Below are 25,957 nucleotides of genomic sequence, written 5' to 3' on the forward strand. Positions count from 1 at the left end.
TGCACAGCCATGTAAATTATCATTTCTTAAAGAGGCAGGAGTCATTTTCTTACACAATGAATTCTCAGAGCTTAGGTTGGGTACAAATTATGAAATCTAGGATCAAAGTTAACAAGACTTTGTTATATGGCTTTGAGAAAGCATATGGTTGTCTCAAGAATCTCAGGAGAGTCTGCAAGAAGAGAAAATCCCAAATCAGAGGCAAGTTTGAAGACTAGCTTTCCTATTCCCAAGTCCTCCTTCAGCAGGACTGCGGGCCAGGAATGACAAGAGGACTCACCATTGTTGAGCCTGCTTGTGATTTTGCATGAAAAGTGATAAGCAACAGAGCCACCAGGTCTGGCTCCCTGGAATAGCCATGGCATCTGCAGTGAGAGCAAGGCCATTATCTCAACTGCCCGGAATCCCACGGCAAATCTTTACAGAAAGGCACAAATGCACACCGGATCAGGCTTTTGATGGTCTCTAGGGAGGCTGACTTTGTTTGTTAATGCCACAAATGTGTCCTTGAATGAGGGAATTGACAGGACACCTGTCCCTACATTGAAACCTGATCGAAAGCAAGTCCAACCCCTTCTATTCTCTCAGGAGTGCCCACAGTTTCTAAGCTGCTTAGTCCTTTGTGATTCAATAATTTCTATGGCAGGAAGACTCCATCCTTGTTTCTTTTAGAGGTAATCCATCTATGGGGCAGCATGAACCCTCAAGGAACAGGCTGCCTCCCAAATAGAGAAGGATCGTTACCTGGGTGGAAGGACTTGAGAGAAACTGAAGACACATCCTCATGAGACCCCAAGTACCCCCGTCACCACCCAGTAAAATCGTTTCCTTAGTGCCTGCCACGGGTGCTGCAAATTCTACTTTGGAGGCAGTGGCATAGGCAGGCAGCACTTCCCAAATTTTTTCAGCAAAGAACCCCTTAAAAATAGAGTAATGGTGGGGGTAGCAGCACAACACTGTGAATATACCGTAAACTACAGAACTGTGCGTTTTAAAGTGGTGACATTTATGTTATATAAATTAAATCTCCATAACAATAAAAAACACATTAAAACAAAACAAAAGCAAGGGAAACAGCCTTGGGAAACTTGTCCTTGGGAGGCCTGGAGGGCCTGGACTCAAGTGCAGGGCTCTAAGTAGGGACTCGCTTGTGCTTGTTACCTTCCACTCCCTAGAATACCTCCACTTGCTATGGCTTTTGAAGGGGGTTAAAAAACAAAATTCGATGAAGTAAGTTTGTAAATCGGATTGCTTTTATTAAGCAATTCTACGAATCGGGCAGCATCCCATCTAGCAAGTAGAGAGCTGCTCCTAGGAGCTGTACAAATGAAAGGTTTTTATAGGAAGGAGGGTGGGGCAAGAAGTTATTAGCAAAAGAAAAGAAAGGATTGCTTCAGGCCAGAACCTTTTGGGGGGTGGAGGGGCTTGGGGGGGTGCGGACCTGCAGGGTTTTTATCATATAGATTATCTCACTAGTGCTGATCAGGACATTTCAGGTTGACTTTTAACAGGTCACAGTTCTTGGGGTGCCTGGGTGGTGCAGTCAGTTAAGTGTCTGACTCTCGATTTGGACTCAAGTCATGATCTCAGGGTCATGATCTCTGAGTCGTGACATCCAGCCCTGTGTCAGGCTCTGAGCTGGGCGTGGAGTCTGCTTAAGATTCTCTCTCTCCCTCTGCCCCTCCCCCACACCCCCACTCTCTCTCATGTGCTAAATAAATAAATACATACATACATAAATGCATGCCACATTCCTGGGATAGATCGAAACTGTAATTAAGTCTTGGTTTGCTGTTGTGGGGGGCAAATGACTTCAATTTGGGCTTGCTTTTATCTTTTTAACAAGGGCTAAAGTTATTTACCAATTAAAATGCTGAACTTTTGGGGCGCCTGGGTGGCACAGCGGTTAAGCGTCTGCCTTCGGCTCAGGGCGTTATCCCAGCGTTGTGGGATCGAGCCCCACATCAGGCTCCTCTGCTATGAGCCTGCTTCTTCCTCTCCCACTCCCCCTGCTTGTGTTCCCTCCTCACTGGCTGTCTCTATCTCTGTCAAATAAATAAATAAATAAAATCTTAAAAAAAAAAATGCTGAACTTTTAGCCCCTCGTTTTCAAATAAAATCAAAACCCAGGAAGATGTACCTTAGTTTCCTGGGGGGTTTAGAACCTTGTGGCAACACCACTCACTTGTGAGCTGGAGAAGCATGCGAGGAGAACGAGGCTTACCAGGATGTGATCCCTGGGTGTGATCCCAGGGTATGGATCCCAGGGTGTGGACCCAGGATGTGATCCCAGGGTGTGGATCCCAGGGCGTGATCCCGGGGTGTGATCCTAGGTTGTAATCCCTGGGTGTGATCCCAGGGTGTAGAGGCCCAGGATGTGATCCCAGGGTGTGGATCCCAGGGCCTGATCCCAGGGTGTGGATCCTAGGGGGTAGATCCCAGGGTGTGATCCTAGGTTGTGATCCCTGGGTGTGATCCCAGGGTGTAGAGGCCCAGGATGTGATCCCAGGGTATGATCCCAAGGTTTGGATTCTCGTGTGTGATCCCAGGGTATGATCTCAGGGTACGACCCCAGGGTATGACCCCAGGGTGTAGATCCCAGGGTGTGATCCCAGGGTGTGATCCCAGGGTGCGGGTGACCTGGTGTGATACCATAGCATTGTCAGGGAGGAAGAGCTTCCTCTGCCTATGCGCTTTCTAGCTGGACTTAGAAACAAACTGAGAGGAGACAGATCAGCAGCAGAAAGTCAAATCTAACGGCACACATACGGACAATCCACACAGACGCGACCTACTCAAGACAATGAGAAGCCTAAGGACACAAAGGGGAGAAAACTCATTAGCAAGAAGGTGAAAGAAGATGTTTGGAAAAAACGGGATCGTTCTATCACGTAGATGAGTTCCTTCTGTAAAGAGGGCCTCCTCGGTCAATACTTCCCTTTCAGTTGCAGGCTCTCCTCCCAATGTAAGTTTAGGCAGTTATGAGGGAGGCGGAGTGCCTCTCTGGCATCTGCTGGGTTTTTGTTACTTTTAACTCAAAATAATCTTTATGCCAAAGTGGCACATTGTGGGGTGTCTTGCCCTGCACCCCTTCAGTATAATCGCCAGGTGTGAGTCCCAAGGTGTGGTCTCAGTACGGGATCCTGGGGTGTGGATTCAGTGTTGTGACACCAGGTGTGATCCCAGTGTGTGGACCCCAGGGTGTGAATCCTTGCTGTGGGACCCTGGTACATTCAGGTCTCTGAGAGCATCCGTTTCCTCCTCGGTTAAATCAGGAACCTAGTACCTACTATAACATGAAACACACCCGAAGAAAAACACGCTTTATGTCACAGGAATAATTGGCAAAAAACAAAACAACTACAGCAGCCCCCAGAACACCACGTATACAGATATTCGTACTCACTGAAAGGAATCTCCAGATTTGAAAGAGCTTATTCAAGGCATTCGGTTACTGAGGTAACCAAAGAACAAAAAAAAAAAAAAAGGAGCAAACATTTCATGAAAGGTTTCCAGGTAAAGCAAGAAAGAAAAGTTCCTCCACCCAGTCATAGAGACCCGTTAAGGCCAAGGTTAGGGCAGACTTCTACAGATGGAAGAAATGTCTTTTCCTCGTTACGGGTTCAGACTGTATGGTCAAGAACAAAATGTCTTCAGAACAGTACTTACTTTAATGGATCAACTGGTAAAAGAGGTGATTGTATCAAAGAGGAGACTGAACTTGGAGGACTCCCGTCCATCACACCCACCAAGCCTGAGCTCACCACAGCCTCACTTCCGGGCACCAGCGTGCAGGGGCCTAGGGCTCTCATCTGCCTCTCCTAATGGCGGTGTGGTCATCTAACGAGGAGCAGTACATCACTTGGACACAGGCAGGCAAGCAGCCCAGGCCTCAAGGGGCTCTGCTCTTCTATATATCCTCCTTGAAATTTTCAGTGCCCCCCCCAGGGCCCGGACGGGCTGGGGCAGCAGGGCCATCTGAAAGGGCTCCTCAAGCCCAGATGACCCTTCTCAGTGCTCTCTGACTCTCTACCCCGAATGAGGGGTCAATCAGATGCCCAAAGGGGCTCTGGGACTTGTGGCAGCCAGGCAGGCACAAGCTCTTACTAGCTGCTGCAGTGTTTCCCTGTGGGAGCATGCAAAATGGGGCTCCTAAAATGCTATTAATGTGTTAGTTTGGGGTGACACATTTTTCACAGAGGAAGTTCAGGGTTCTGAGCTACCAGAAGTCCATTGCCACGTGAACAGGTCCACGTGTCCACTCTCACTGTTCCACGTCGTAGCTCAGCGCCACCGCAGTCTGGCAACTTCGGAGAGCACCAGGCATCGTTTATCCTGAATGTCCTCACTGCGGGCACCCAGGACAGTCCTCCAAGCACTCACAGGCTCCACGCCCTGTGTCTAGCAGTCCTCTGGGGGTGGTCCCTCCTGTACCCCCGAGGTGTTTTAAGACTGTTGCTCAGCAACACAAATGGGCTCTTCCAACGGATGTCCTCTCTCACCTCCAGTTGATGTGGTGACATCCTGCTCTCCTGGGTCAGTCTTACGCCATGGTAGAGAACACAGGGACATCCGTTACATAACCGACACACCTTGCTCTTCTCCCTCCACCCACGGGCCCCTCGCCCATCCTCGCTGCAGGCAGTGTCTGTGGAAAGCAAGGGTGTGGTCAGCATTAAAAGGGATCACATTCTAGAAAGGCAGTGATTAAGGTCTAACAACTTCAAGAGAAGACATGGTCGGAAGAGGTGTTACTCTACATTGGTGTTATAAAATTCTAAATGGTAAATTTAACAAGACCAGAAAATTACCATCCTGATTTTCCTGTATACACTGGGCAAGATTTATCTTTGCGCTCATCAACAACGAAGCCCTGCAACGACAGTGAGACAGTCATTGGAAGGCAGTAGTCACAGGTGGCACGATGCAGATGCTGCAGTGTAAGTAACGAGGGAACCAGCATTAGACAACAGGTGTCAGGGAATTGCAGAGCCCAGTAGATCTGTATTGTTTCAATACACGCAGTCACAGCTTTGGGAGTGATGACAGTGTTGCTACCTTTTCCACATGATGAAGGATACGAAATTAGCCAGGAATGGTGCATTTGACAAGAAAGAGCAGGAAGATGGTGCCAGGACACTACCAAGGGTCTTTACGCGCACTGACTGGACAAGAGACAAATCTGTAAGTACCTCTTCTCCACTGAGTTGTCTATGCTGCTCTCGATAAATCACTATATCACACATGAGCCCCTGACTTTTGTAATTCTTTGTTTTAATCCAATTGTTTATATAGACAGCCCCATGAAAAATATTTGCCCAAGGCCATGCACCCCCTGGAGGTTGTCTGGGCAGGGGTGTGTCTTTCGGAGGCAGGGGGATGGGGTTTGTGGGGAAGAGCGGGGTAGAAGACTACCTGGGAAAGTGCATTCAAACCTGAGAACCTGATAGTGAGTGGAGGCTTTTGTCCCCTTCAAATAATCTTCATTAGTCCACCAAAACCTCCCCAAATATAATAAAAATAAATTGTAAAAAAGAATACTGAGCAAAATTAAAGGTTTGAACACTCTAGGTTAATGTCAGGCGGAAGTATAGCAGAGTAGTTAAGAACAGTGGCTTCTAAAGCCCATTACCCCACCTCCATCATTTATAGTCATGTGACCTCGGAACTATCTGAGCCTCAGCACTCTGCTCTGTAAAATGGGGGAATAATAGTACCTCTCATTGACATGCGATTTGTATAATTACCTCTCATTGACATACTATTTGTAAATAAATGCTCAATCAGTGTAAACTACTATTGTTTCTTTGTAGAGGGAACAGGCCAACCATACACAGAAAAAAAAAATCCCAGCTCTGCTTCTATAAAATCCAGTTAATTATCCCATTTATCTTTATTTTTAGCATACTTTCATTTTTAAAAAGTGTTTTTAAAAGGGTATGAGTCTTCCCATTTAAAATCGCACTGTATCCAAGTAAGGATAGACAAAAACAAATCAATCCATACCTACAAACACTGGGAGTTTTATAGAATTGCAGAGATTAAAAGAAGAGCTTACACTTAAATCAAGAAAAAGACAGATTGACTACAAAGCAACAGCATTTGGAGTGATGACAGACTTTTCCAGAACACAGTGGAATCGTGTCTTTAATGTAATGACAGAAAGCAATTATCAGCCTCGTATTCTATACCTAAATATTCTATCTTTTAAGAATGAGAGTGAAATCTTTTTATTTTCCATTTTCACTTACTCTAATGGTACACAGTGTGAAAGCATAGTGCATCCCTAAACCCATGCAACTCAAGACAGGTCTTCTCATGCCTTATCCCCCCATTGGACTGTCACCCCTAAACCCCATCAATATGGAAACTGGCAGCCCCCTATGTGACTAAAGAATATATTGAGAACGCCGGAATCCACACTCTGGGATGAGAAAAACATACAAGTTTATGGGCTGTTAAACCCAAGTGTATTTGCCACTGAGTTACCACTGCTGATGAGTAAAAATTCTGTGATCGTTTACACAGAGTCACATTCCAACTTCGGCCAATAGGAAATTCCATCTTTTGCCACAGTACCCTCCCTAACATTTTGGATCTCTCAGAATTTACATGTGAAACACAAATGTACTTCGATCTGCTTACCTGGGGGTCCTAAGTAGGGTCATGCTCCTTACTGGAGAGCCCAGGAGGCCCCACATAAAAACAGAACCTCCGCCCACACCCTCCCTCAGCTCTCCCCCTCCCCGTGCCCTGCCACCCCTGCTTGTCTCACAGATGCACCTCATCCCTTCCCCTATGGAGTCCAGACTACCATTCCCTGGCTTCCTCCAGACCACCCTGAAACGACTGTCTCACCACAGCAGAACTGCCTCTGACCTCGGCAGCCCCTCTCTGCCCACAACGGGCTGCCTTCCCCTCCCAAGACCCAGGTCTCTCCCACAGCCTCGTGGGCCCCCCTAGTGATACAGCCCTGAACCCGTAAACCCTAAAGGGCTTTTCAAAAGTCATTTTTGTTTCTGCTATACACTAACCACAAAAGAACTAATTCTAAAGCAAAAAAAAAAAAAAAAAAAAGGACAATTATGTGAAAAACGGCTCAGAACCATGAAATAGAGGCTGATTATAAATATAGGCTTGAGGCATTATGAAATGAGGCAGCTCTAAATTTTCAAAGAACAAAGAGAAAGCAAGAGGATTTTTTAAATATCAAAAGGACTTTCAGGTTATAATTAGTAAATTGACTAACCTTTTTAAAGGTAAAAGTGAATTTCTAAAGCCTAAGGCATTCGTGGGATTCTAAAATACTGGAAGTCTAGGAGATGGCCTCTGCTCACCTCCTCGCTCCCCAGGTGAGAAGACAAAGGTTACATGACTTTCCCAAGACCACCAAACCTGTCTGTGGCTGTCAGGATTCGAATCAGGGCTCCTGACTTCCTTCTTGAGGTTCTTTCTGCTTGGTCTACGAGAGCAGCTGTGTTCCCAAACGGGCAACGATCCCCAGAATTACACGAACAGATGCCCGGTGGTGGGGGCTGTGGATGGGAGTGCTGGCTGTGGAGGCGGTGGTGATGCAGGAGCCAGTGGTGCTCGTGGCATATGTATGTGCTGATGGGACGGTTCAAGGGCAACTAAGGGCATCTCACCAAAGCTGAGACTCTCTTATAATGGGGTTCATCTAAGAAATCGATGGACCAAGGAACAGGATGCAGCAGGTAGAGGCAAACCAATTAGATGTATCTATAAACAAAATGAGAGAAATAGTACAGCAACTGAGGAAGCAACAAGGTCAGAGGATTTCTCAGTGCAGGATTGCCATGCATGTCGGCTATTCCCAGGACGGGAAACACCTCCTAATGGTGAGACTCGTTGAGAGCACCCCTTGTGGAAACCTCTCGATATCTGCTGATTGCTCTTTCCACAATAGACTCTCAGGAGGCCTTGCCAAGACCAAGGTAAGCAGGGAAGCAAGACAAGTCCCTGCTCTCTACCCTATCTTTAAAGGTTTTGCTTTTCGGTTTTGGTTTTTTTAATCATAGGGGAGTTGCCTGGTTGAATGAGACAGTTGGCCAAGTCCTGCCCACCTGTCCTGGAGAGGTGCAGCCTAGAAGAACCCTGGTTATCTCTTGCAGAGAAGTCCCCGGACCGGACCGGTTAGTCTGCGGGTAGCCATGGCTTGGTGGCCCACAGTGCCACCCTGTGGTAGGCACCGGTTGGCTGATCCCGCACAAAATATAACTGAAGCTTTAAGCCAACACAGCACTTCGGGCCAGGGAATCCTAAGGACTTTTCTTTTTGCGCCTACTGTGCTGAACCAATGCAGAGAAAAGGCTGTTGAGCCTTAGGGTGCAAGTGACCTTAGGGACCAGCTCTCAGGCCCGAGTTCTCACCGGACTCCTCTGTAAGGTCAGCTGTGGTCAGAATCGTGGAATCAGTGAGCAGCGGGTGGCTCTCTGTTCCCTGAGACCACCCATGTGATCCAGTCTGCTGATGGCTTCTGTGGAGTAGGAAATGCAGCTTCCGCTTCCACAAGAGCCTAGCAATGACCAGCTATTGGCAGTGCGGGACAATGCAGATCATTATCTCGCCCTGGATCGGGTCCTTCTACCCACCACCCTCTCACCTTTCTTTTAGGTCCTCTGTGCCCCTTGGAAATATTTTTCTTTCTGGTTCCTTGCTTAGGTTAGCTCCGCTGTCTTGTCTTGTCGTTAGGTAGAACAGCGTATGAAGATGCTCCTGGCGCAGGAACTGACTTGGAACTGGCCCAGCTCAGCACATCGGACGGCAAGTGTCTGCTCCGCGCACGTTCCAGCAATCCAACGGTCAGCAACGCATCCTCCTCCCTACAGAACTTAGCGAGTGTTAGTGCCTATTAGCTCTATTTCCTGTCTGTTTTTCTAAAGGCGGAGCCTGCAGCATTATCTCCAGCAGGAACACAGGCTTGTAGCCATTTGTAACAGGCACGAAAACAGACATAGAGCAGGCCACGCAGGTGCAGGATGATTCCTGCCAGTCCTTTCCTCCTAAATCTAGAAAGGACTCGATGGATCTTTGCAACTCCCCTCAGAAACTGGCAGCAGGAGAGGGGGCAGAGCGAAGAAAAAGTACAGAATCCCACCTGAGGTTCTGTTGACTTTAGCGGTTGCTTTATTTGACTTCCCTATAAACTTAGAGTTTGATTATAGTATGTAAATCAACTTAGGTTATTTCACGTTAGACTTTCCAAAGCTGAAAATGGTCTTAATCTGCATCTCGGTTATACACTACTACCAAGTTCCAGCCATGAGCCCAAAGCACCTTCTGCTCCCTAAATTGTGGGTTTATATTTTTAGATGGTTTCGGGTTGTAACCATAAACTTATTACTAACTTCCAATCAACATCCTCCCACGTGTCTAAGTTAAACTCTTTCTTTTTTTTCTCTTTTTTTTAAGTAAGTTCTACGTCCATTTTTTAAAGTGAGCTCTATGGGCTCAAACTCATGACCCTGAGATCAAGAGTCACATGCTCTTTCAACTGAGCCAGCCAGGTGCCCCTAAGTTAAACACATTTTTGAAGTTACTTCAGAAGATACAACCAATTATGGGGCGCCTGGGTGGCTCAGTCAGTTAAGCGTCCAATCTTGATTTCGACTGAGGTCTTGATCTCGGGGTTGTGAGGAATGGGACATTCTACTTAGAAGTATTCAAAAGGTACTCCCATTAAGGCCCAAATAGTTTCTGCGGTATACAACAGAGAGGAAAAGTTAATCACGTCACCTGGAAAAAATAAATAAATAAATAAATAAATAAATAAATAAATAAATAAACAGAGACTAAGAATATGATCAGGCAATTTGTACAAGGAGAAATAGAAATAATTGATATGAAAATAAAAAAGGGAATCCTAATAGAAGAACACTAAAAAATGTCAATTTTTTAAAAATAAGCTTTCATTTCTCACTCATCACATTGTCACAATACACCATTTAAAGACGAACAATACCCCCTGGTGGCAAGAGAATGTGAAAATGAGCCAGCACAGCAAGCATTAAGCTAACTTGGCTCAGGTTTTCTGAGAGCATTTGGCCATTGGTAACCAAAATCCCCAAAAGTACATGGTCAGGAGCCAGGGCTCCAGGGCCAGCCAGGCAGGTCAGATCCCAGTTGTACTACTTGCTGGCACCAGGACATGTAGCAAGGTGCTGTCGAGAACTGCTCTGTGTCTCAGTGACTAGCCGTACAATGACTGTAATAGTTGCACCATCTCCCTGACTGCCGTGAGGCTCAGCCAGTGAATATTCATGAGCACCTTGGACCAGTGCCTGGCACCTAACACGGCTTTCATCATTATGTTGGTCCAGCAACCTCACTTCCAAGTATTTATCCTAAGGAAATCTTAATTAAGTGCACAAAGACGTATTTATGCATTTGTTTATCACTTCATGATTTAGCAAAGGCCAAAAGAGGAAATGGCTGGTTAAATAAATTTTTGCAATCTTTACCTTGTAATACCATGGGCCCATTAAGTATAATTATGTTGATCCATATGTACTGATGTGAGCACATTTATACTCTGTTTCCGAGAAGGGAAATCAAGCTAGAGAAGAATAAATACAGTGGAACCCTAGGAAGCAGACATATGTGTGTTCTTAATCAGAGCACGTATAGCTAGATGTTCACGGTGGTTGACTCTGGATTTGGGGGTGATTCAAATTTATTTTTCTTTTTTGATTATCTGTGACTTCCAGTTTTTCTACATCAATCTCATTGTATAATTTTTAAATAATTTAATATGTTACATACTGTGATGGTTAATCTCAGTCAATCTGACTGAGCTCAGGGATGCTCAAATAGCTGGGAAATATTCTTTGTGGATATGTCTCTCAGGATGTTTCTGGATGAGATGAGCATTTGAATCAGTAGACTGAGTGAAGAAGATCCATCCTCCCCAACGTGCGTGGGCATCATCCAATCGATCGGGGGCCAAAATACAACAAAAAGGCAGAGGGAGGATGAGTTAGCCCTCTCTTCCTGAGCTGGAACATTTATCTTCTCCTGCCCTGAGACATCAGAGCTTCTGATTTGGGGGCCTTTGGACACCAGGAGCTTTCCTTGTTCTCCAAGCTGTAGATGGCAGCTCATGGGACTTCTCCGCCTCCATAACCATATCAGCAAATTCCTACCATAACCATACCTATCTCCATACCTATATCCTATGGCTTCTGTTTCTCTGGAGAACCCTGATTAATAATTAATCAATTATTAATTAATGTTCCAAAGTTCTTATAAATCTTGCCAAACATTCTAAAATGTGCTTGAAAGTGGGGAGGGATAAGCAGCGTAGAAATACAAAACTAATAGGTCAGTCTCCCAAGTAGATAGAAAAACACAGTTGGAAACATAACTTCATAGTGAACATTCAGTTACAGAATCATTCTCAGTAATTATCACGTGTGTGTGTGTGTGTGTGTGTGTGTGTGTATGCATGTGTACACACAGGCAAACACATGTACACACACATCTATTTCACTTGGGTTCCCCCTGAAAGCAGAGCCTGAGGCAAGCATTTGGGAGCAGGTTCATTACTTCAGAAGTGCTCCCAAGAAGCAGAAGCGAGAGTGAAAAAAAAATGAAACAGCGGGGACACTGTCCAATAAAAGGAGCACTACTAGGGAGTAACTGCTGCAAACAACTGGGATTCAGTCCCACTGGGACTCTCTGAGAAACTGTGGGATAAACCTCAGAACTGTCCCACCAACGCACAGGCAGGTTGGATCAATTGCTCAGCAACTCCCCTCCCACCTGTGTTGCAGGCTGCCCTGGTATCGTCAGCGATCCTGCACTTCAGGGTTGCACCTGCAAACAGACTGTGCGGCCTCCCACAGCATCAGAGACAACCCTGGGGCCAAAAAGCAGAACCCCCAGGGTGCATGTGTGATGTGGGGGGCTGGCATGTGCTCAGGGCTGTAGGAGACCCGGATGTGGGCGGGGTGGGGGGGGACCTGGATGTGGTGCCACAGTCTTCTATACCTCCCTTGCCCAAACCCAGCAAACAGGAAACCAGGACTCTGTTGGGAGAATCCTGGAAGGGGGATGAATGCACCACACTTGCCACTCACTGTCCCTTCCGCCCCTCACACACTCACTGGGATCATCGCTGCACAGGTCCTCAGCTGTTCAAAGGTGTGAGATACACAAAGGGAATTTACCTCCCAGCCGGCCAGGGCTGCACCAGCCCCACATCATGCCCTTCCTCAGCTGTACTCTGGCCCCACTGAACAGCCTGGTACCCCAGCCCTCCAAGCCTTCCCCCTCCCCCGCCCCGCCCCCAGATACCCTTTGCCCTCTGCAGTGCCTTCCTCCCTTGCTTCCCCTGGTTCTTCCCACCAGAACTTCTAGGCCTGGCCAGGTGTCAGGGCCACCCAAAGGTCAAAAGAAGCCTGGATGGAGGGTTGGGGAGAGCGAGAGACCCCAGGTGGGGGGAGAGAGAGATGGAGCAAGACTGGCCGTGAGTTAATGGCTGAGACTGGGCGTTGGGGACATGCACTTACCACATATTTCTGAAACCTGTGAGCAAAGGAGACCCACCGCAGCTGCAGACTAGTAAGTAGAGCTGCAACTTCTTACCTGCCCTCTTTTAGTTTCCCTTACGTTTCCCTGGCTCTCCTCCTGCAAAGAGGGATTTGAGGCTTACTCTCCTGTCTCCCTGTTTGGCTGCCTCTCCACTAAACCCTTTCTCTGCTGCATACTCGACGTCTCCGTCACTGCCTTCGCGCCCGACAAACGGGCAGATGGACTTGGGTTCCCCTTTGTGTGAGGCTCAGAGGCACAAGGCTGGGTCTCCCTTCAGGCAAGAAAGTGCTATTCGACTCTGAAGAATGAAGTAGGCTGACAGGGTGGGGGCACTAGAGCCTGGCCCTTTCTCACCATTGGGGACTCCCCGCTCCGCAGCTCCCACTGCGCTGACGGAGATGGCAGCCCTGCCAGACAGTCTGGGGGTTCCCTCTTCTCTCACAGTGGTGGGACCTGCATTGCTCACTGAGGGCTCTTCCTACCCCTCCTGCTTCCTCCGCAGCCCAACAAAGCTCTGGCACCCCTCACTCCATCTTGGCAACTGCATCCCAACGGACCTCACCTGTCACAAAAGAGGTGCGCTCGCTTCACCCCACTGTGCCCCTGCTGAAGCTCCAAAAGTAATGAATACACGTGAGTTATGACGTCATGCTATATTTAAACATTCACATATAATAAGTTAAGCTTTTCACATTAAAAAAATACAGTGGTAGCATATAGAACCTAATTTTGGAGATAATATCAAAAATTAAATTTGTGGTCCTTTGAGCTCGAGGCCCCTGCCGGGTGGTTCTCCTTCCCTCCTGCCCCTGAGGGAGGCTCTGAGACTCTCCAAAATCGCCCCTGACTGCTCTGCGAGGCCCAGGCTATGCTCCCATAACACCCTAATCGCTGTCACTGATTACTCCCCTGTACTTCCGCCCCAGTCACCTCTAACAGCACCCCGATTCGGCAGGGAGAGGCTGGCACAGAGCAAGCACTCAGCAAATGACTTTGGATCAACCACTGAATGACTGACTGGGGCGTGTGTCCCCAAAAAGACACCATGTAAGGGAAGACTCATCCACACACTGTTCCCACAGGTGTACCAAATGCCAGAGAATAAAGATCAGGGGCTCCTTCAGGCTGGAGTGAACACGGAGGTGGGGAAAGGGGACTGCTCATTACAATCCTTTCTCAAGCCAGGGGACCCAGGGGCACCCAGCCAAGCACCGCTGGTGGTCCGGAGCAGGACCCCTCACAGGCGGGAGGGAAGAAATTACATCCATCTTCTGCTCTGCTTCTCTCCAAAGGAGAAGATCTCTTGGTTACTGATGAAGACAAGAGGCCCAGCAGCCTCTTCTGTTAGGAGACCCTGAGCTGGCCTCAGCCAGGCTCTGGGACAGGGTCACCAACCAGGAACCTTGGGTCGGCCAGGGCTCCAAGGGCTGGCGCCAAACTTCTCCGATGGCTTTGAATGAGACGAGGGCTTCGGTTTTTCTCTCTGGCCTAGGTCCTGGGCGAGATCTTCCAAGGAAGAGATCTCCAAGTCACTCTCATCATCAGAAAGCTGCAGGGAGGGCAGGGGGAGAAGAAGATGCATTCTGACAAGGGAGGTCATATGAAAATGCTGGACAGACATGGTGGCAAATTGCAGGTTTGGAAGAAGCAGAAGGGACACACTCCTGCTTTTTCATGTTTCCCCATCTTTGAAGACCTGATCCGGAGATCTGGGGTCAGAGTGATTTCAAACGCTCCTGAAATTCCACTGGCCAAACCAAGGCAAGCTCTTTGGAAAGGCTGGTGGCAAGGTTGCTCTTGTAATTTAAACTTTGTCCAGATTTTTTAATTCCCCACATTGATGGAGCTGAAAGCCCAGAGTGTTGACTTTTCTGAATTCAGGAATTCCTGAGCTGAATGCAGCCCAGGCTAAAGTGGCCCCCACCCCACCTCCTCTCAGATAGCTTCTCTGGGGCCTGGTAAACACCCTGACTCGAGGAGTAGCAGAGTAGCTCCAGGGCTCCAGGAACCCTCGGCCTGGAAAGCAGCTGGGCTGCAGCCAAGGGGAGAGCCAGAGTGGGCCAAGGGCCCGGGCAACCCCTGGACCACAGTCACTACTCCAGAGCCCTCAGTGCCCTCCTGGGACTGAGGGCCACCTGGGCTTTGATAGGAACATGCTATGCATTTTCTCCCAGAATGTAAGGCCAAGCCACCAGAGCCACCCTAGCCCCAGGGCAGCAGGCTCCGAGCAGGGCCTCAGTCTGCTCTGGGCTATCAGCGCTCTTTCCCAATATAGGAGAAGGGACAAACACTTTTCTAATCATTTGGACTCACTAGTCACAAACATGAGCAGGCTACTGCTCTCCTAAAAACCAGAACATGATTGCCCACGACCCCTGGTCAACCCAGGAGGCACCTCTTCCACTGAGAAGGGTGAGACAGGGATGCGAAGTACCGAGAGCTCTGAATGTTCCTGCCTAAGCAAGTAATGGGCATGCGGGAGTTGTTCCCTGACCGGACGCCATGAGGGGGGTGTCCTAATGGGAATGGCTGGGAAGGCTAAGCATCTGAGCTCTAAGTCTGATGGCAGCTGGAGCCTCAGAGAGGCAAGGCCCCCAAGACATTCTTAGTGATGAGGAATGGCCTTGAATATTTAGAACAAAGGTATCTAAATATCCCCATTATGCTGTCGCCTACCCTGACGTGCTACGGGAGGCCACTGCAACACCCCGCCCTCGGGAGAAGTCTTCTCTGCACACAGCCTGGTGTTGGGGTCCTGAGCTCAGGGAAGGAGGGGCGGGGCCCGCGGTGGGATAAAGCAGAGCCAGAAGAGAGTAGCTTCTGCAAGCAGGCAGGCACAGAACCAGGTCCAGGCTCTATCAGAGGCCGGAAATGGGAACGTGAGTGACCAGGAAAAATGACCTACCGAGCAGTGCCTGGCGTAATGAACCAAAAGCCCTGTGCAGGGGCAGAAGAGACAGTGAGGTCACCTGCAATGTCCCACTAGGGCCGAGGCTGACACTCACTAGACCCCACCCCAGCACCCCAACACTTGGAGTTGGCTGTACTGGAACTGGCAGGGCAACCTCCAAGAGCCCTCCACCCTACCTGAGGCTTCCTTCCTGGCCCGGCCGCCCTCTGGGGCCCAGTGTTGGGCATCAGGAACAGACTGACCCCTCCAGCAGGCTTCTTCACTGGAGCCTCCAGCTGTTTCTCAAGGTTTTTGACCAGCGACTGCACCAGTGTTCCTGGAAGGCAAACAGAGGGAAAATTCCAGAGAATGAATGCCTCATCCTTACAAGTCATGACTAGGCTCTGATGTGGATGGAGGGGGTGTGGAGAAGGGTCAGGAGGAAGAAGGAAGGGCAGCCTCAAAGAAGAGGAGCAAGGACAGAGAGAAGCCCCAGGCCAGCACGTGCCAGTAAAAAGAGGCTTTGACCGTCCTAAAAATATGGCTGCGGACAGAGGCTTAGGAAGCCGTCCTTCCCCCTTAACGGGAGGCAGAGGCAGAACCTCTGCTCAGCTAGGATATGGAAAGCAAGACCAACATGCAAACACCGCCTCCTCCAACATCTTCACTGAGAAGAAATATAAATATAAGTTATCACAGAGGGACCGAGGGCCACACAGGCTTTCTGCAAACTCCATGCAGGAAGGGGGCTAAGCAGGGACACAGACTCATGGTGACATGCTAAGACACAGTGGATGTCCAGGCCTCAGGAACGGCCTGGAAGCAGGCAGCTAACCACTGCCTTATAGGATTCAAACATCCGAGGGCCTGAGCAGATGGCTGGGGCTACAACAGCCCTTGGTTCACTGATTCATTCAAGGATTGTTTGTTAAGGGGCACCTGTTAAGGGGCCTCAGTCATTTAAGCGTCCGACTCTTGATTTCGGCTCAGGTCATGATCTCAGGGTCGTGAGATCAAGCCCTGAGTCGGCTCCGTGCTCAGCGTGGAGTCTGCTTGAGATTCTCTCTCTCCCTCTCCCTCTGCCCCTCCCCCTATTCACTCGCATGGGTACGCTCTCTCAAATAAATAAGTATATAAATAAAATCTTAAAAAAAAAAAAGAATTGTTATGGGCCACTATGTTGCCAGGCGCCATGTTCCTCACCCACCGCTCATTGACTGTCTTGTCCCGATGCTTCATTTTACAGCAAAGGAGCGATACCCCTCACTCAAGCACAAGCAGGCAGCAAGTGACAGAGCCCCAACTGTATCAGAGGACCCCGACTCCTGCTGCCAACACCTTTTCACCCTATCGCCCCACCTGGTGGCTATCAGTTCCCGGTTCTGGTGGATTCTGATGGACTGGTAGGCTTGGAACGAGCGAGTGAGCTCCTCCAACCTCCAACAGTTAAGCAATTCGATGTGACAAAACAAGGGGCAAAATGAACCTCACTCAGGTTCTTCCTTCTGATATCTCTGTGATCCCAGGAAAATGTCTGATAGGAGAGAGGGTCACGCTCTCCAAGTCACAATGAGTTGCCGAATCAGAAAACCCAAAGAAAATCACAGGGTATTTCCAGAACTAGAGAAATCTGGGCTGGAGAAGGGCTGTCCCAGATCACTCACCTGAGGAAGCCAGCCCACCTGAGCCCTTGTCAGGGGGCTGGGCACTCCCCTCCGAGGTCTCCGTGTCAGACCAGTCCCAGTCATCCTCTGCCCGGGGCCCCATCCTGGAAGGACCACGTGGGGGCTGGAGAGATGTCCGCTGCACCGAATTGCCCTCCTCCGAGTCCTCTTCAGAACTGAACGGGGGTGTACTGTTGTGGAGGGAAAGAAATGAGGCCTATATGGACCAGAAAAACTTTAAAAGCCAAACCTCACCACTTGCAAGCGTGTTTGGTTTGCCCTGAGTCAGCCCTGCTCCTTCCTTAGGACCAGGTGACAATCAGGAGTCACCCTGGAGCATTGCAGCCACACCAACAACTCTGTTAGAAGACGGGGACCGAACTCTCCTGGTGCGGCAACCAAGGCTTAGGGAAGAAATGGGGAAGGAAAGGGTAGGTTCGTCCTGGCTGAGAGCAAAGGGCCCTGGTCTCTTCATGAGGGCTTGGGAGGGACCCACCTGAGGCCCCGCCTGTTCGGTTCTGTCTCCGCCCCTCACCTGTCTGCAGAAGCCTGCGGGAGGCCTGGATACCGGGTGCCTGAGGCTGGGAGCCACTACCTCAGGCCTGGTGGGAGTGCAGAGTCTGGGGCTCACCTCAGCCCAGGCCCTGAAGAAGCAGGAGTGTCGGAGGGTCCCTGAACTCTGGAACGTGGAGTAGGGGTGGGCCCAGGAGCCAGGCCAGGGCCACGGCTGCCGCGGCTCCGAGGAGTCGCCGTGGGTGGCTCTGCCAGCTTGGACGGCAATGCCACATGCAGGGTCCTGGACTTTGGCTGGGCCTCTTTGATGACCAACGGGTTCTGCTGGCTTTTGACTAGAAACACAGATAGAAATAAGTTCCAGGGCATGACCATCTGGGCCCTCGAGCCTGAAGAAGACGTAGAGAGAGGTTCCGGCACACTTGAAATGGACAAGTCACTCTGTCACTCTATACTGTAATAACCACAGCCAATACAGTCATTGCCCCCACCCCCAGGTGTCCTGCTGCTGGCCAGACTCGTAGCGACCCACCACAGTTCTGCCAGAGACCAGGAGAACAGCTGGTGTTCCGGGCTCATGTCATCATTCCCGGAGTCCCACAGGAGGCAGCAGGTCTGAGGAGTGGCCCAGCTTGTCTGCAGCTTCACCCTCCCGGTGCAGACCTAAGGGCTGACCTCACCAAGAGCACCTACCCTCTCTCCCCACCCACGCGGCCGCTGCAGGAGTGCAGCACCCTTGCAGGAAGGCCCTGCTGCCACCAGAGGTCGCCACAGGACCACATGGGCCATCCACATCCACCACTGTCCTCCCAAACTCAAACTGGGGGTGGCAGCGGGGCGAAAGGCAGGCCAGCAGACCCAGCCCCTCCCTCTTCCAAATCATCAAGCCCCACTGAGGCTGGGGGTGGGAGGCGGGGAGGATCCAGGATCCGCAATTTTTTTAACGGAAGGGAAGTGCATCGCAGGGGGTCAGAGTAAGTACTTTTCCATGAAACTCCCACATGTGTGGGCTGTCACCGTGTAGAATGTGTTTCTTACTGTAGTTCAAGATAGAAAACGTCTGAAATACACTGCTCTCAGAGAATGCATTTACACGGATCTTCTAGAAGGGGCAGACTGAAGGGAAGGGAGGGCAGACAAACAGGCTGAGGGGAAGTAACAACAGCTAGTTGCCACACACAGAGAGGGAGCTAAGCCTTCTACCTATGGCACCCTCTGAGCCCCGAGCCCTTAGCACAGTGTCGTTCTCCCTGCTTTACAGAGGCTGCGGAGATCCAGGGACGCAATCAAGGAATTCCATGGAAGGAAGTGGTAAGTGCAAACCCAGGTCATCGGCCACCCCAAATCTAGGGCTCTTGCCACTCACAGCCTTTGCCCCAAAACAAAAAGAGGCACAATCGAGGCAGAGATCAGAGGTGAGCATTCACACAGCACTCATGGGACCTAAACGAGCATGTGGGCATAGAGCTGGAAAGAAAGATCTACAAAATGCTGTGAAAACAGTGCTCATTTCACACCTCCGAGACATGCCCTGGAGAAGGCAGGGCCCCAGGACCAGGGAAGGGGAGCTAGGCAAGGGGGTAGTTCTCATTCCCAGCTTTCTGACCCCAGGGGCAAGGGCTGGATAGGAGGGGGCACCTGGAGGAGCAAGATACCTTTCCTCTTTTGGAAGCCTGTCCTCAGAAGATGCTTTCGTTCTTCTTCCCTGCCTCCTGTCCCCTCTCTCCTCTGAGCCCATGCCCCTCCACCCCACCCCGCCCCTGTGCTTGGCCCCATCACACCTCCTAGTCCAGGCTGGTTTCCCAGCTGAGGTGGCAAGCCTTGGCACAGGTCAGCCTCAATAGATTTTCACATTATTGGTCCCTGTACCAACTAAACTCATCTCTCATATCCCAGAGAATGTGGTCCACACTCTGGAAAATTCCTTAGCATGAAGAGTTCAAGTTGGGTCTGCCCAGACACAAGGAAATAAGAGAGTCGGTGTTCCTCTGGCCACATATGAGGGAAAGGAGCTGCAGCGTCATCCTGTACGAACAGCCTCAGACCCCCTGAAGCTCTTCCCAGAGCCCCCAATTTCAGCAGCCCGGTGGATCTAAGAATCCTCTAGAAATGGGGGGCTCTCAAACCTAGGAACGCAAGTTCCCTTTCCTTCTCAGTTCCTTGAGGACAGAGACTGGAGCGTCCTCACCCACACACTTGACTCCTCCCCAAGAACCCCTGGGCCTGTTCTTGTCACAACCCCCAGGGGTAGAGCAGGGGCTGTGACCTGGCCCAGGGAACCACAGTCCGAGTTCTGAGGACGTGTCAGCAGGCAGAGCTCGCCCAGCCTCTCACGCACCTCCCACAGCTCCGGAGCAGAGTTTTCATTTGATTCGTATTTGCCTCCACCCACAGCCCCAGTGCTCTCAAGCCTTGGGCCTTCTCCCAGCACTGACATGCCCGGCCTCAGAGCCAGAAACAGAGTGGGCGACTCTCTGTTGGAACAAAGGTCAAAGCAAGTAAAGCAGCGCTGAGCTAAGCTGCTGAGTGGGGCAGCAAGCTCGGGGCTGATCACAGACCCTAACTCTGGCTCTTCTCCAACGTCCCTGGGTGACTCTGGGGCCCACCCCTGGACTCTGTTAACCCCAACAGAGGACTTTTGGACTCAGTCATCTGTGAGGATGCTACGATCTCACCCTTGAAACTAATGCCCTGCTGGGGGCAGGGAGTATGCCCTCCTTGTGTGCAAACCAGCCTGGATCCTCCCGGTCGCAGCTCCCAAGCAAGCCCTCTCGCCAGCTCACCTGGAGCCTCGGTGTCTGGCTGGGACGCCAGGGCCCTGTTTCTCTGTCTCTCCTTCACTCTGCTGGTGGCTTCCTTGACAAGCTTTTCCCTCAGACTCAGAAATTCAGAAAACCTCTGTGCCTTCTGCTCCCGCTGGGCTCTCAGGAGGGACTCAAGGTGTCTGAGAGTTTGAAAGGGGATTCCCTTTGCATCCTAAAAAAGACAGAAGTTCCTCTTTGGAGACAGAAGCCCCCCTTCTCCTTCCCCTAAGCCTCTCGTACCTGCTGCTGGCCTCGGAGTCACAGTGATCAGCCCCGGGTTCTCTCTGGGAGAGGTTGGGGTGAGCATCGGAGCAGGGTGGGCAGCGCTGCACACACTGCAGAAATTGTGGTGGCTTAGGGTCTGGGAGCCTTGTCAAAACATGCATGGCAGGTGCCCGGGTGGCTCAGTTGGTTAAGCATCTGCCTTCAGCTCGGGTCATGATCCCAGGGCCCTAAGATTGAGCCCCGCATCGGGCTCCCTGCTCAGTGGGGAGCCTGCTTTTCCCTCTGCTGCTCCTCCTGCTTGTGTTCTCTCGCTCACTCTCTCTCAAATAAATATTTTTAAAACAATAAAATTAAAATAATTTTTTTTTAAAAGTTATTAAAAAAAAACCAAAACCATGCATGGCAAGATGATGCAAAGGGGCTGTGCACACCTCCATCGACACGCCAGCTTACAGGGCTCAGAGCGGACTGCCTTCCCACCCCCGGCTGCATCTGAGGGTGGAGACCACAGCTTGCTCCCTTTTGTACCTGGTGCGCTATCGTCATGCTACACACGTTGCCCTCCATGGCTAACAACGTTTGAAAAATCAACTGCAAAAAACAAAAGCCAGGTAACCTTCCGAGACCTACTAGAAGTTGCTTGGGCATTTGGCATCCACCCAGAGCCCATGAGGATTCGTTCAAGGTTAGGAAGAAATGTTTAATCTAGTCTGATCGTAGGGCCAAAGTTAGATGGAATGGTAGTTGGAAACAAAGATTAGCATTTCTATTTAGTAATATATTTCATGGGTGCCTTTAATGATAAAACGCACGCTCTGGTTGAACACAGGCATGGGGGAACAATGGCATTCAAACGCTAATTTGTACCAGATGTAGCTTTCAGTGCCCGCCTCACCCACGGCCACTTGCTGAGTGGCATGGCCGGCCATGTGTGCCACTGATGACGGACATTTACCAGGGGACCCTTCCAGAGGGCAGACTGAGCCAGTTAAATTCTCTGTCAGAACTGACAGCACCTGGGTGGCTCAGTTAGTTAAGCATCCGCCTTCAGCACAGGTCATGATCTCAGGGTACTGGGATCGAGCCCCACATCAAGCTCCCTGCTCAGTGGGGAGTCTGTTTTTCCCTCTGCCTCTGCCGCTCCCCCTGCTTGTGTTCTCTTGCTCTAATAAATAAGTTAAAATTAAAGGAAAAAGAAAGAAAGAAATGGACACAGAAGAAAGCAGCTACTGAGTGGAGAGCAGAGAGAGGTCAGGATGCAGGGTGACACCCCAAGAAACTGCTGGAAACGGAGAAGAGAGACCACACTGCTGGCGTGAGGTGAGAAGAAGCTGTGTGGGCTTATATTCCCGGATATGAAAGGCACCCCAACTGGCCAAGTAAGATGAATAAGCTACACCAGTAAGAGCAATCAAGCATTTGTCAGGTGAAGAACGCCATGTATCTAAATGGTAGGCAGCAGCTCTTAACAACAGTGGCCCCAGCGCTTACTCTCTTTATGCCCATGCTTTCCAGTTTCTCTTCCAGGGTGTCCTCCAGGATTGGCCTGAACTGCTTCAGCAGGGTGGGGTTTCGCCTCAGAGCGGCCAGCACCTTCTGCTGTCCATCTCGGGAGTCCTCCAGATCTGCAGCACACGACAATCCACCAAGGTCAGCCTGGGCGCCCAAAACCTCCATTCCCAGGCCTCAATATTCATGTTTAAAACTTCCCAGATCTTCTAACAAATACCCAAGCCTGAGAACCAATTGTTCTAGAGCAATGGTTCTCAAAGTGTGAGCTCAGCATCAGCACCACCTGGTAACTTATTAGGAATGCAGATTTTCAGGGGCGCCTGGGTGGCTCCGTCGGTTAAGCGTCTGCCTTCAGTTCAGGTCATGATTCCAGGGTCCTGGGATTGAAACCACGTCAGGCCCCCTGGAGTCTGCTTCTCAGTCTGCCTGCCACTCCCCCTGCTTGTGCTCTTGCTCTCTCTCTCTCTCTGATAAATAATAAAAAAAAGAAAAGAAATGCGGATTTTCAGATCCCACTCCAACCCTACTAAGTCAAACGTTATGGATGTGGAGCCCAATGATCTGTGTTTTAACAAGCCGCCCCCCACCAGGTTGCCTCTCCTCCCTCAAGTCTACACTGGGGCATTAGCCCCAACCTTGGCCGCACATTGGAATCACCAGGAGTTTTAAATACCATTGATGCCTGGTGTTCTGATTTAGGCCATAGGAGGCCGGTGTGGTCCTCGGGGAGTCACAAGCGACCTGGCTGATTCTTAATGTGCGGCCAGCTGCAACAGCCACTGGTCTGAGAGTGGGTCTCCAACCTGAGCAGGAATCGGGATGCCCTGGAGAGTGCGTGAAAACACAGGCTGCTGGACCCCGCCCCATAATTTCCGACTCTGTTTATGTGGGAGAGGGCTGAGGGTGTGAAAACGTTCCTTTCTAACGAGTTCCCAAGTGATCCTGCTCCTGGTGATCGGGGACTAGAAGAGTCAGGCAGACACACGAAGAGGCCGAGCGCAGTGTGACCAGTGTGGGAGACCTCCACTGCGTGTGACAAGATGGAACAGGTAGGGGTCAGCCAAAGCACCCTCCTCAGCCTCCTCCTCTCTAGCGCTCGGCAGCCCCTGTTGGAGGAACTGGCTCATCCCCTCTGTGGACCGCAACAGGTCCAGTCACGACTTGTGTTACTCAGCAGATACCGTCCCCCCAAAAAGTTAGGTGCGACTCTAATTTCTACTACTAAATTCCAAGGTTACATGCACAGGGTGGGGGTGAGGGATAGTGGAGAAATAGTTAAATGAATTTTGGTTCATCCATTCGATAGAATACTGTAAAACCCTGAAAAAAATAATGAAGCAATTCTATATAAAGGGATATGAAATGATTACCCAAATAAGTTAAGAAAATAAACAACCAAATACAGAGCAGTATGTATAGTATGATCCCATTTGGGTAAAAGGGAAAAAATGCATACACATATGTGCTTATATCTGCACCAAATATCTCTGGAAAGATATATGAGACACCATAGCAGTGCAATCCCTGGGTGGAAACTGGAGAGCCCAGCAGGAGGGAGACCTACTTCTCACTGTTCCTACACCCTTTTGCTTGCTTGCTTTTTTTCTTTTTTTCCAAGAGCATAGGTTACTGTCTCAGAAGTAAAGAAAAAATATTACATTAAAAAACACACTAAAATACCCCATGGTGAACTCTTTGATGACACAAATAAAACCCTTTCCCGGGCGCATCTGTTGGGTCAGTCGCTTTGGAATTGTCATATCATAGCCTGGCTCAAGAGGGCAGGCCCTTGTCAGCGGGTCAGCTATGAGCGCTCCCCGATCTTTCCTGGGATCTCCTTCCCCCCAGCTCCCCCAGGAGCTCCCCGCAGTCAGGGAACACTGCTATTTTTTTTTTTTTTTTCCGCTTCTCCTTTGCATCCCCTTGAAATGTCTGGTTGCGATCTCTCTGCGTATCAGACTCACCACTGAACGGACTGAATGAAAACAGCAGGTGCCCCGTGCTGTGAAGAGGGGGCCGAGGCGGACACCTGTGCGGCAGTCCGGGCCTGTGTGCCCTATGCACACTCACCATGCGGGATAAAACCACGCGGGCCACTTCCAGCCAGCCCAGGGAGTCCTCATCCAGGGCTCTGCACAGTACCGGGGAGAGGCAGTGGGACAGGCACAGGGGACAGGCTATGCCTCAGACGCCGCTCCAAATCCCGCCTCCGCCCACCTGCTGGCTCTGTGACTCTGGGCAAGTCGCTGACCCTCTCTGGGTTCCCCCAACAGTGACCCACCGAATCGCATGTTAGTGCCTGCGTGTAGCCTGCCTGGCACACACCAGGTGCTTGAGAAATACTCATTTCATGTCCCTACTTCCCTTCCCCCCGGCTTCTGGTAGCCAGACACAGCGAGGGAGAAACAAGAGAAACAACGAGGAGGACAAATCTGCATTAGACACCAGAGAAAGAGAGTCAGGCCTCACCTTCCTCGGAAGAGTCCTCTTCTGTGTCCACAGCCTTCGGGCCCTTGCAGGTCCCTGAGGAGAGCCCAACAGTTAGTGGCCCCAATGCCCTGGACCCCATCCCCAACTTAGAGGAAAGCACGGGACACCATGCAAGTGCCAGCCAGAATGAGCAAGCCCTCCAGCCGTTTCTTCACCAGGAGAGGCGGGATGCGGCCGTGGTCACAAGCACAGGTAGCAGGAGCCAGACAGACCAGGGTTCACTGTCCAGCTCTGCCCATCACTGCCCAAGCGCCACATGGGGGTCCCAGAACCTCGCCAAGCCCCAGTCTCCTCGTCTAGAAAATGAGGATGATAACGGCCAGCCCACATTAAATAGCGGGGACGATGTAAGGAGACGATGGATCTCAAGTGCTTGGCGGAGTGCATGGCACCCTTCCCAGCCCCAGCCCGCAGGACATTTGGGGCCACAGGGATGGTGCCTCTCTGACCTGGCTGCAAAGCTGGGAAAGAAACGTCTGACCTAGAGGCAGGGGATGGGGAGAGATGTGGGGGGTTGCAAGCAAAGAAGAAGTGGGATGGAGTAGGAAGAGCCAGATTTCATAAGGGGCTGGCCCAGGGCCTCCAAGCAGGGGCGGTCCCCTGTGGGTCACTGGCTCCCTTTAGACGCCAGCACGTGCATCCATAGCCAGTCACACACACAAGCCACACAGCAGCACACCAGAGTACCCCAGAGGCAGACAGCACACCCTCTAAACGGGCCACATTCGCGTAGATTTGGGGTCAACTCGCTACACCCTGGGAGCAAGGTAAAAGTTGATGGCTCGAACCACAGGCATGAGGAATTAGAGACAAGCTTTTCATGAACGCTGCTCCATCAATCACTGCCCGCAGGGTCCCCACCCTTCCCCGGGTCTCCACCACCCCACAGAGAAGAGCTGGCCAGGCAAGAACCCAGCACAGGCTGGAGCCCCGTCCGCCCCAGAAGCAGATACCTTCTTGCCCTCCCTCACCCAGCCAGCGAGCCTGACACCCCATGACCCGTGAGCTGCTCTCACCGCTGCCCCCCCCCCCCATTCTTTAAAATGACTGGTGGAGAATAGGAGAGAGAAGAGACCAAGACCGTTACAAAATGCCCCGTGCAGACTTACCCTCCTCCTTCCTGAGAGACATGGTCCGGATCTACAAAGAGGTGGAACAGAGCAGGTTACAGCCAGCAGGGAATTCTGCTCGGCGCGGTGGGCCTGCCCAGCACCATAAAGAAGGGACAGCCACTGTTTCCATGCCCCCGCCCCACTGCGAAGTAGAAGGAGCTCAGAGTATATCGCCCCAACCCCCAGCGCATCTCC

General features: G+C 50.7%; 1 protein-coding gene across 1 annotated transcript in view; it reads right to left on the minus strand.

Moving 5' to 3' along the window:
* Window positions 1–12,343: 12,343 nt before the first annotated feature.
* The window catches only part of DZIP1L (DAZ interacting zinc finger protein 1 like), a 37,167-nt gene continuing 23,553 nt past the window's right edge, over window positions 12,344–25,957 (minus strand). The window contains exons 9-16 of the mRNA XM_087870218.1: window positions 25,760–25,790; window positions 24,630–24,683; window positions 22,140–22,273; window positions 20,403–20,595; window positions 17,738–17,954; window positions 17,107–17,297; window positions 15,640–15,779; window positions 12,344–14,101 (exon numbers count right to left, since the gene is read on the minus strand). Of these exons, the coding sequence (XP_087726344.1) occupies window positions 13,940–14,101; window positions 15,640–15,779; window positions 17,107–17,297; window positions 17,738–17,954; window positions 20,403–20,595; window positions 22,140–22,273; window positions 24,630–24,683; window positions 25,760–25,790 (1,122 nt within the window). The 3' untranslated portion in view covers window positions 12,344–13,939. The remainder of the gene's footprint in view (window positions 14,102–15,639; window positions 15,780–17,106; window positions 17,298–17,737; window positions 17,955–20,402; window positions 20,596–22,139; window positions 22,274–24,629; window positions 24,684–25,759; window positions 25,791–25,957) is intronic.

Source organism: Ursus americanus, chromosome 20 (assembly GCF_024610735.1).
Source record: "Ursus americanus isolate L20-20 chromosome 20, mUrsAme1.1.p, whole genome shotgun sequence".
In the NCBI taxonomy this organism is placed as follows: Eukaryota; Metazoa; Chordata; class Mammalia; order Carnivora; family Ursidae; genus Ursus; species Ursus americanus.